Source organism: Vombatus ursinus, unplaced genomic scaffold (assembly GCF_900497805.2).
Source record: "Vombatus ursinus unplaced genomic scaffold, bare-nosed wombat genome assembly UNPS02013931.1, whole genome shotgun sequence".
In the NCBI taxonomy this organism is placed as follows: Eukaryota; Metazoa; Chordata; class Mammalia; order Diprotodontia; family Vombatidae; genus Vombatus; species Vombatus ursinus.
The window spans coordinates 399973-410380 of NW_020953709.1; the positions used below are offsets into that span (position 1 = coordinate 399973).

General features: G+C 56.6%; 1 protein-coding gene across 2 annotated transcripts in view; it reads left to right on the forward strand.

Annotated features, from left to right (window-relative positions):
• Window positions 1-73: 73 nt before the first annotated feature.
• The window catches only part of EML3 (EMAP like 3), an 11125-nt gene continuing 790 nt past the window's right edge, over window positions 74-10408 (forward strand). Inside the window, exons 1-21 of one of the 2 annotated variants that reach the window (XM_027858805.1) lie at window positions 76-146; window positions 665-890; window positions 985-1248; window positions 1434-1547; window positions 3174-3241; window positions 3579-3702; window positions 4629-4799; window positions 5177-5246; window positions 5338-5448; window positions 5708-5803; window positions 6279-6434; window positions 6626-6767; window positions 7445-7596; window positions 7715-7840; window positions 7925-8056; window positions 8310-8377; window positions 8501-8589; window positions 8907-9004; window positions 9158-9245; window positions 9824-9922; window positions 10159-10289. In XM_027858805.1, coding sequence (XP_027714606.1) covers window positions 125-146; window positions 665-890; window positions 985-1248; window positions 1434-1547; window positions 3174-3241; window positions 3579-3702; window positions 4629-4799; window positions 5177-5246; window positions 5338-5448; window positions 5708-5803; window positions 6279-6434; window positions 6626-6767; window positions 7445-7596; window positions 7715-7840; window positions 7925-8056; window positions 8310-8377; window positions 8501-8589; window positions 8907-9004; window positions 9158-9245; window positions 9824-9922; window positions 10159-10289 — 2547 coding nt within the window. In that variant the 5' untranslated portion in view covers window positions 76-124. The other variant, XM_027858806.1, reaches the window with a different exon arrangement.

The window sequence follows — 10408 nt, forward strand, 5'->3', positions numbered from 1 at the left end:
CTGCCCGCTCCCCGCCCGGCCGCCCAGTGCCCTCCCCGGGCGGGCCATGGCCCTGGCATCTCCCCAGCCTTAGACGCGGCCGCCGCTCGCGGCTCGATCGGAGCACCCCGGGGGGGAGGGCAGAATGGACGGGGCCGCGGGGCCGGGTGAGTACCAGGCCAGGGGGAGTGGGAGCACTCCGTAGACTTGAGGACACTTCAGGAGCGGCCCTTCCGAGGGGGTCGCCGGTGCTCCACAGCAGCAGTGCGCAGCGTGGAGCCCCTTCCTTCCTGGGGCGCTGTTAGCCGGCTGTCAGTCCCCAGCTCCTGGGCACGGCTCCGTCCCCTCTGCCCCACTCCACGTTGCTCCCAACCTCCTGAGTAGGTCAGGCAGGAAGGGGCCCGCCAGGCTGAGCCCTGGCCAGGAGGGAGGAGTGGGCGTCAGGGAATGAGCTCCCTTCCTCCCCCGGAATCTCCACCCTGAGCCCGGCCCCCTCCTTCTCTCCCTCCTGAGGCTGGAGACAGCTTGCATCAGTGGAGGGGGACTTAGGGGGTTCCCTTCAGTCCTTATTCCCAAGGGAATGCAGAAAGGCCAGGAGCCCAGGAGCCCTGGGTCCTGCTCCTAAATGCCAGCCCAGCAGAGAGCTGAGCGGGCCGGGTGTGATCACCCCTCTCTCCTGATGTAGGTGAGGGCCAGGCTGGGGGCTTGGAGCCCCCCGGATCAGACATCCTGGGGGCCTTAAATCAGAGGCTCCGGGTTCAAGAGGAGGAGATGGAGCTGGTGAAAGCTGCCTTGGCGGAAGTCCTGCGGAGACTCAGGCTGCAGGAGGGGACCCCAAGGTCACTCCTGGGAGCTCCAGCTTCTCCCGTCTCTGTGCAGGCATCCAGGGAGGCTGCCTCATTTAGTGACAGGTACCTGGCCTCCCTTCTGCCTCCTGCCTCCTTTCTCTCTGCTGCTCTCTGACCCGTGGGCCAGGCTCATCTCGTTGTCTCACTCTTTCCCCAGTGGCCCCCCGGCCCCTCCAGGGTTGCCACCTCCACCCAGGCCTTCCTTGGTGAGCAGGGGCACCCAGACGGAGATGGAGCCTGAGTCCAAGCTGTCTTCTGGCCCCTTAGCCTTGAGCAATGGGCCCCCAGCTCCTCCTGCGGGTGGAGAGGAGGAGCTGGGAGGTGTCCAGTCCGAAGGAGGTGGAGGGAACAGCAGTGGCGCTGGTTCTCCTGGCCCTCCTGGGGCCCTGCGGCCCTTTCAGCTCCCTCAAAGGGGGGACACGTGAGTCTCCTGGGCATCAGAGCCGGGGGTGGGAGAGGAAGGGAGGGGGGTGGCCAAGGGCCCCCCGCCTGAGGTCTTTCACCTTCTGGTAGGAAGGTGGGAATGGAGGCTCATTCTTTAACTTCATCTTCTTCCTTGTCTCCTCTGGGGACCCGCTGCACCTCCCACCCCGGGCCTGCACTCAGGCCTCGCCGGAATTCCTCCTCTTTCTCCTCCCCTTCTGAACGGCCTCGCCAGAAGCTCTCCAAAAAAGCGGCTTCGTCAGCCAACCTGCTGCTGCGGTCGGGCAGCTCCGAAAGGTGGGCCGCTCCTCGCTCCAGACACTTCCCTTCCTCTCTGTCAGCCTCCCATAGGATGGCCAGATCGGGGTGCGGGCCTGTCTCCCCCAGCATCCTCAGAGGTCTCTGGGAGGTCCCAGCCTTCACTAGGCGTTCTTTCATTTATTTATCCATTCCACAAACATTGGAGGCAACGTTTCTCGATGCTCACCACAGTGAGTGAAGTAGATACTATTATTATCCCTGTTTTACAGATGAAAAAATCGAGGCTCAGACAGATTAAAAGGTTAAATGTCTGAGGCAGGTTTCAAACTCAGATTTTGTGACTCCTAGATTAAGACACCGAAACCCCCCTCCCACACCTCGTTTTTGTCACCCCTGCCTGGGCACTGTGGAAGAGGCAATGCTGACTGAGATGCCGTTGTGGGGTCTTGGAGAGGCCGTCTCATTCAGGGCTTCTTAACCTGGGGCCTGCAAACTTGTTTTAGAAAATATTTTAATAATTATTTCAATTCCATTGGTTTCCTTAATTAATCCTACGTATTCTGTTCACCTAGAAACAATATTCCAAAAAGGGACCCTTAGGTTGCCCGACTGTCTGAAGGCTTAAGAACTCCTGATCGAGTCTGGCCTTGTCGTTTTACACAGGAGGAAACTGAGGCCCAGACAGCTAAAATAACGTGATTTACACCTAGGCAGTCCTAAGCACCTCCCCACCACCCTAAGCGGTTCCGAGAGAGGCCTGCCCCAATCCAGCCAAAGCACCAGGTTCCCAGCAGGTTTCAACCAGGCCATTGAGATGTATCTCTCCCTCCCTCTCAGTCATCTGATTTGTTACAAATCAAGCTACTGTAGCAGGGTCCGCCATGGGGTCTGCGCAGCCGTGAAGCAGGGCTATTCCCCAAGCAGACAGATCTACTTGCCCTGGGGAGGATGTATCACAGAGCAAGAACTTGGGGAGAGGTCAGCTATAGAACAGGTAGGAACTCTTGCTCAGCCAGTTCTAGGCCAGAGAGGTCTGGCTTTGAATCCTGTCTCAGACACTTAATAGCTGAGTGAGCCTCTATTTTCTCCTGCAAAATGGGGATAATAATGCCCAGAGTGGGAGGCTGCATGACTTCATGGGTCCCTCGTCCTCTTGGCAAAACCTGGGTTCAAGTCTGGCCACTGACACAAACTGGCTGTATGACCCTGAGTTAGTCACTGTTCCTTACAGTGCCTCAGGCAATGCCCTAGAATAGAAGCCTCAGGGCACTTAGTGATCTTCCTGGGCCTCTCTTCACTAGTAGTTCCCTGGAAGAGCCAACCATCCCCTAGGAGCCATGGCTGCAGCTGGGTGGTACCACAGTGGCTGGATGGTTCCCAGACTTGGAGTCAAGAAGACCTGAGTTCAAACTGGCCTCAGGCAATCAGTCACTAGTGACTCTGGGCAAGTCATTTCACGGCCGTTTGCCTCAGTTTCCTCATCTGTGGAATGGGGGTAACCATACCACCAAATGAGATCATATTTATAAAAATGCTTCATGCTAGCTATAATTAGTGTTTTTTTCCTTGATGCTAACTAAACCTTCGCCCAGACTTCTCTCCCCGAGGTTTTGCTCTGTGACACATCCTCACCTCTTGACTTTTTCTCACCTTTCTCCGCAGCCGAGGAGGGAAAGATCCAGTCTCCAGCCCTGGAGGCCCTGGTTCTCGGAGGAGCAATTATAACCTGGGTAAAGGGCAGATTCGGGGAAGCAGGGTCTGTTTGGTGGGGTCAGGAGGCAGGGCTGCCTCCAAAGAGAGGGAGTTCTCCATCCTCGAGGTCTCCCAGCAGTGGTGAGAGGATCACTTGTTAGCTGTGTTGTGGAGGTGAGATTTGTGGTCAGGCGTGGGTCTGATCTGGGGTCCTTTCCAACTCTGGACTGTGGAACCCTGGGATTGAAAACAGTAGGCCCTCAAGTGAGGATGGGGCTCAGGGGATGGACTTTAGCTCCCAAATTGTCCTCCTCCCCAGGGGGCATGGGGAGAGAGAATTGAAAGGTAAGCCCCATCTCCCTGTCTCCCCTGCAGAGGGCATCTCGGTGAAGATGTTCCTTCGGGGTCGGCCTATCACCATGTACATTCCGTCAGGCGTCCGCAGTCCTGAGGAGCTGCCCAGTGGCCCACCCCCGGAAAACCTCAGCCTGGACTGGGTGTATCCTCCCATCCCGTCCCCTGGCCCAGAGTGGCCACCTTGCCCCCTCCTCTCCCCCCAGAATTCCCTCGTCCCTCTCCTCAATGCCCTTGCCAGCGAAGGAGCCTTCTCCCGCTTGACCTCTGACCCCTGTCCATCATAGTCAGTTCCGTAGGCATTTATTAAGCATTTACCTCATTACACTGGCCTCAAGGGGCCTTCAGTTGATTCTTGTTCATAGGTTTGTTACAAGCTAGGATGGGATAGCAAGAGTTATAGAATGCTACAGAAATATTCAAGGCAGGAGAGTCTTGGTTTTACCTAGAGGAGATCAAAGAAAATGGCCCCTGAGCTGGGCTTCAGTGGAGAAAAGGGATTTCAACAGGCAGAGATGAGGAAGGCCTTCATGAATGTCCAGAGGTCAGAGGTAATAGGTTGAGTTTGGGGAGCAGCAGGTCTGGTCTGATTGGAACCCCTGGGTGGAGAGCAGTGAGGTCACAGATATTCAAAGAGTCGGGTGGAGTCTGATTGGAGAAGGCCAGAAATGCCGGGATAAGGCACTAGGGACACACAGAAGGTTCTTAAGCTGAGGAGCATATGGTCAGAGGGGTGCCTTCAGAAGACGACTTTGGCAGCAGCCACTCGGAGAGAGATCAGAGAGGGGAGAGGCCGGCAGCAGGGAGACATCAGGCAGCCCTGGAGTTCTGTTCTGGTTCTAGGTTTCTGGGGGACCCTGGCCTTGCTGGGGGTCCAGAACCAGGCCCATGGCTTTGAGGGGGAAAAGAATGGGAAGGATTGGAGAGGGGCAGCGGAGGTGGCGGGCAGGCTTCCGCCGCTGATGGGCCTTGCAAGGTGGAGGGGATGGGAGAGCCAGGTGCGGCTGGTGGAGCCATCCCCAAGAATTTCTTTGGGTTTCTTTTCCTTGACCTTCCTCCTCCTCCTCCCAGTTATGGGTACAGGGGCCGAGACTCTCGTTCCAACCTATTTGTACTTCGCTCTGGGGAAGTGGTTTATTTCATTGCCTGCGTAGTGGTGCTGTATCGCCCAGGAGGAGGCCCGGGAGGCCCTGGCGGTGGGGGCCAGAGACACTACCTGGGGCACACGGATTGTGTTCGCTGGTGAGGTCAACAGCGTGGGGGGGAAGGAGGACCCAGGAGGTGGGAGAGTCGTTTCAGGAGAAGGCTCTACCCAGAAGGGATGGCTCGGTAGCCCTCAGGGATGAGGGGAGGGAGGGAAGCTGTGGCTTGACAAAAGTGATGGGCTTACTGATAGCTTTGGAGGCAGAGGGTAAGGGCTCAATTCCTCAGTCACCTACCTTCTCCCTGCGGCCTCCGTTGGCTCTTTGATCGTATAAATTAGAGGCAGACGGTACTTGTACTTTCCAGCTCATCTTGGCCAGTTGCCTGCAGCTGGAAATCCTGGGATCCCAGGGACCTCCCAGGTGGGGGGCTTAGAGATCCCTCCCCCAGTGGCATATCCCCTTCTCCACCTTTAGCCTCGCTGTCCATCCTGATGGTGTCCGAGTAGCTTCTGGCCAGACGGCAGGGGTCGACAAGGATGGCAAGGTACTGTGGGACCAAGCCTGGACGGGGTGGGCTGATGGTCTGAACCTGTTTGCTGACTTCCGTTTGCCTCTGGCTCTGACTCTCCCTTCAGCCCCTTCAGCCAGTGGTTCACATCTGGGATTCAGAGAAACTACATAAGCTACAGGAGATCGGCCTTGGGGTGTTTGAGCGAGGAGTTGGGGCCCTCGCCTTTTCTGTCTCGGTGAGCTGGCCCCTCCCCACAGCCCATGTCCATGCCAGAGAGAAACCTATGCAGCCCACGGCCCTTCCTGCCTTAGCAAGCGCCTGGCACACATAGTAGGTGCTTAATAAGTTCTCAGTGTCTGCCTGCCATCTTCCTGGGCCCCTATGATTGGGGCCTGTTTTAGCCCGTCCTGTCCCCTTTCCCCATGAGTGCCCTGTGGCCGTGCCCCTCAGACCCAGGGCTCCACCCTGAGTTCCCAATGTGCCCTCACCCCCAGGATCAGGGCAACTTCCTTTGTGTGGTGGATGATTCTAATGAGCACATGTTGTCCGTCTGGGACTGGAACCGAGGCGCCAAGCTGGTGGAAATCAAGGTGAGGGCCTCGGGGGGGCGGAGCGGAGGAGCGAGGCTGTTGGGGCTTCAGGTCGGGGGTCGAGGTCACGGCAAAGTCTTCTGGTGGTTTGGGGGACAGAAGAGGCAAAGTCAGGGGTTGGGGCTGATGTGGAGTCTCCGGATGCCTCCCTCCCTGGTTAGCTGCGGCCTCCTTTCAGGAACGATTAGCAGCATGAAGTGGATTGAGGTTCAGATCCCACCACTGCCTCTTACTGCTACTGGAATGGCCTTGGGCAAGTCACTTCTCCCTGGGCCTCCGTTTCTCCTGGAAAATGCCAAATGACCTCTAAGGCCTCTTTCAGCTCTACATCTCTGAGCCCTCTGAACGTGTGACACCCTGAAGCATGGGTTACTTTCAAAGGGGCGGGGCTGGGAAGTGGGCTTCCTGGGCTGGACTGGGTTAGAGGATCTGGAGGCTGCCTGGCCGTCTAACCGTCAGGTCTCCTTCCCTTCAGAGTACAAACGACTCTGTCCTGGCCGTTGGCTTCAATCCCCGAGACAGCAGTTGTATCGTCACCAGTGGGAAGTCCCATGTCCACTTCTGGAACTGGTCTACTGGAGGAGGGGCTCTGGGCAGTGGGGGACTCACCCGGAAACAGGGTGTCTTTGGGGTGAGGTCTGAAGGGGCTTGGTGGGTAGTAATGGGTGTGTATGAATGTCAAGTGGGCACTGCCCCACAGAGCCTAGATTTGATCCCTGACATCTGACCCCGCCCCCAACTCCCAAAAGTACAAACTTATCCCTTGACCACTCTGAAGATCTCGTGACTCGCCTTTTACCTCTGCCCTCTGCCCCCTCCCAGAAATACAAGAAGCCCAAATTCGTCCCCTGCTTTGTGTTCCTTCCCGATGGAGACATCCTCACGGGGGACTCAGAAGGAACCATCCTCACCTGGGGGCGGAGCTTGCCTGACTCCAGGACCCCAGGCAGGGGTGGGGCTAAAGGTATGTGATTACCCCAATCCCCAAGGCTTGCCAGGACCATCCCACCAAGACAGCCAGGGCAGTTCCCAGAGGGCAGGGTAGAGAATTGAGAGGAAGAGCCTTAGTAGTAGGGAGTCCAGCCCTGGAGGCAGCCTAGGAACCCCTCTTGGGAAAGTGACTTCCCCGTCTAGGCCTCAGTTTCCTCATCTGTGGAATGAGGGGGTTGGGCTAGATCAGGGAGTCTTACCCTGCTTAATGGACAGATTTTAGACAGTCCTTAAACTTGGAACGGGCAAAAATGACATTTTAAAATTTCCACTAGCCTCTAACAGAAATTTAACATTTCCTTCAATTATTAATGCAGGCAACAAACCAGTCATATTAGGTTTCACTAGATTGCCAGAGGGGACCATGATGCAGAAAAGGGGAAGCCTCCCTGGATTTAGGTGGTTGCTAAGGCCCCTTGCAGCTCTGACATTCTGGGTTCCAGGGCCCCACGCAGTCAGTGTTCTGAGGCCCCTTGCAGCACTGACATGCCATATTCTAAGGGCCTTCCCAGCTCTGCTGTTCTACGTTTTAAAGCATTCATTATACCTGGACTTGGCCCTCAGTCCATCCTCCCCCCCCTCCATTGGATCCATCACGACCTTCCAAGTGACCTTGATCTCACCAACCCTGGCCCTCCCTCTTCCATACAGAGACGTTTGGCATCGTGGCTCAGACCCGAGCCCACGAGGGCTCCATCTTCGCTTTGTGTCTGCTGAGGGACGGGACTGTGCTGAGCGGGGGTGGGAGGGATCGCCGGTTGGTTCAGTGGGGGCCTGGGCTCACTGCCCTCCAGGAGGCTGAGGTAAGGCTGGGACTGGAAGTGGCGGGAGGGGAAGAACTGGGGTAGATGGGGCTGGGGAGCAGGAGGAAAGTTGTGGGGCCTTCTTTCCTCCTGAGACGTGGATACCTCCCACCTCCAGATCCCAGAACAGTTTGGAGCTGTCCGGGCCATTGCCGAAGGGCTGGGGTCAGAGCTGCTGGTGGGCACGACGAAGAATGCACTGTTGAGGGGAGACCTGACTCAGGGCTTTTCCCCTGTTATCCAGGTTCGGGTTTGTGTGGGGCCACAGGAGTGTGGGGCTGGGTGGCAAGGACATCTGATAACATCATTTAGCCTTGGTATCCCGTAGGGTCACACTGATGAACTCTGGGGTCTCTGCACTCACCCCTCCCTGAACCGCTTCCTTACCTGTGGCCATGACCGACAGCTCTGTCTGTGGGATGGAGAGTGTCACGCCCTGGCCTGGAGCCTTGATCTCAAGGTACTGTTGCCGTGAACCTATACCCTACCATTTTATATCCTGGGACCCCTTTCCCTCTCCTCCCCCATAATCTTTGGGGAATCCAGCGATCTCTCCCAGGGCTGGCTACTCCTTCCCTTTGAGAAGCACTGAGGAGGGGGTGGGCTTTGAGTTTGTCAAGAGGCAGGGTGATCTGGTGGGTTCCCCCCATGAGAAAAGTATCTCCTTGAATCCCAACCCCAGCCTCCCATCTCTGACCACCCTCCCCCTCCAGGAGACGGGTCTCTGTGCTGATTTCCACCCCAGTGGGAAGGTCGTGGCTGTGGGACTCAACACTGGGAGGTGAGAGTGGGTGGAACCAAGGCTCCAGGGCTGGAAGGGGGAGGAAGGAGGGAGGGAAAGAGAAGTTGGGGGAGTGGCGGATGTGGCCCTAGCCGCTGGCCCCACACCCTCCTCTGACCCTAGGTGGCTGGTTCTGGACACAGAGACCCGAGACATTGTGTCAGATTTCACTGATGGTAATGAGCAGCTCTCAGTTGTCAGGTATAGTCCAGGTGAGAGCCTCTCCCGCCCCCCCCCCACCCCAACCTGGAGGCCTCTCTCTCTCCCCCTCCCTCTCCCCCCCTCCTTCCCCCCCCCCAATCTCTGTCTCTCTCTGACCTGCCTTCTTTCCCCCCATCCCGGTTCCTTTCCTCTGACGTTACCTTCCAATTATTCTCCCCTATAATGTTGGCCACTTGTCTCCTGTATTCAAAGGTAAGCTGGAGAGCAGGGACTCTTTGGTCTTGCCTTTCCTTATATCCCCTGCTTTTAGCGCACTGCTTGGCCCATAGTAAGCCCTTAAGAAATGCTTGTTGATTGACTTCTTCAGATGGGATGTATCTGGCCATTGGTTCCCACGACAACACGATCTACATCTACAGTGTGTCCAGCGATGGGGCCAAGTGCAGCCGGTTTGGCCGATGCGCGGTGAGTGTGCCCAATGAGCAGAGTGGCTTGGGGGTGGTGCTAGAGGCGGTAGGGTCAGGCAAGCTCTTCACAGACTCTGCTAGGGAATGGCCTGGGGCTGGGGTGGGAACGGGAGGCTCCAATAATTTTGACACACCTCCCCCTTTCCCCCAGGGGCACTCCAGCTTCATCACTCATCTAGACTGGTCCAAAGATGGCAGTTTCATCATGTCCAATTCTGGGGACTACGAGATCCTCTACTGTGAGGAGGGGTTCACAGGGGTGGGTCACAGGGATCACGTTTTCTCCCCCACTATGGCTCAGAGCTAGAGTGAGGGGGCACTGGGGGATTTGGGGGCATTTTCCTGGGTTTGAATCCCAGCACTGCTGCTTACTCTCAAGTTACTTTCCTTTCTTCAGCTTTTCATTTGCTCATCTTTACAATGAGATTTGGGTCTGTTGCAGCTCTGACATTCTAGGTTCTAAGCCCCCTCCAGGCTCTAACATTCTAGCTTCTAAGGTCCCGCTCAGCACTGATGTTCTGTGCTCTAAAGTCCTTTCCTGCTGTGACATTTGATATTTCTATTTTCTAAAGCTCCTCCCAGCTCTAAATCCCACGATCTCATGAACCTAATCCATGGAAAATGTGCCAAGCAAAGACCTGTATAGAAAAATTATCCAGGAGCATTGGGGGAGTCCAGGGGTGACTTCAGGAATATCAATTTGCCAGGAAATCGTGGAGCCCAAGCCCTCTCTAGGCTCGCCTCATTTTCTTCAATCTGCTGAGTTGATGGAAAGTGATTGACCTAAGTGGGGCTTCCCTCCTTCCCTTCCTCCCAGGGGACGTGGCAGGGGGTTGCAAGTTACTGAGAAATCGGTATGAGAGCCGGGATCGCGAGTGGGCGACCTATACATGTGTCTTGGGTTTCCACGTGTATGGTGAGCACCAAGCCTGGTGAAGATAGCTGGGAATATTGTGAGGAGGGTAATGCTACAACACTGAGAACCAACGCCCTTGGGTGGAGGGGAAGGCCAGAAGCATCGGTGCCGGAGAATGCAGCCTTGTGGGTCAGGAGATGTCCGGGAACAATAGAAATGCTGTGCCTGTGGGTGGCGGGGAACTTGGGAGCTTGGAATGAGGAGAAAACAGGAATGAGGAGGGCTTGACTTGGTAGGCGTGTGGCCGGATGGATCCGACGGGACAGACATCAACTCCTTGTGCCGCTCCCACAATGAGCGAGTGGTCGCCGTAGCCGATGACTTCTGCAAAGTGCACCTGTTTCTGTATCCGTGCGCCCGGGCCAAGGTGAGGTGTCTCCTCCACGCCAACGGCCCAGAGGCCAGAGGAGGGGCGAGAGGGGAAGAGGGGTGCAGGGAGGGAGTCAGTCCAGAGCTGCTGAAGAGTGGGTGGGGGAGGGGAAGAGG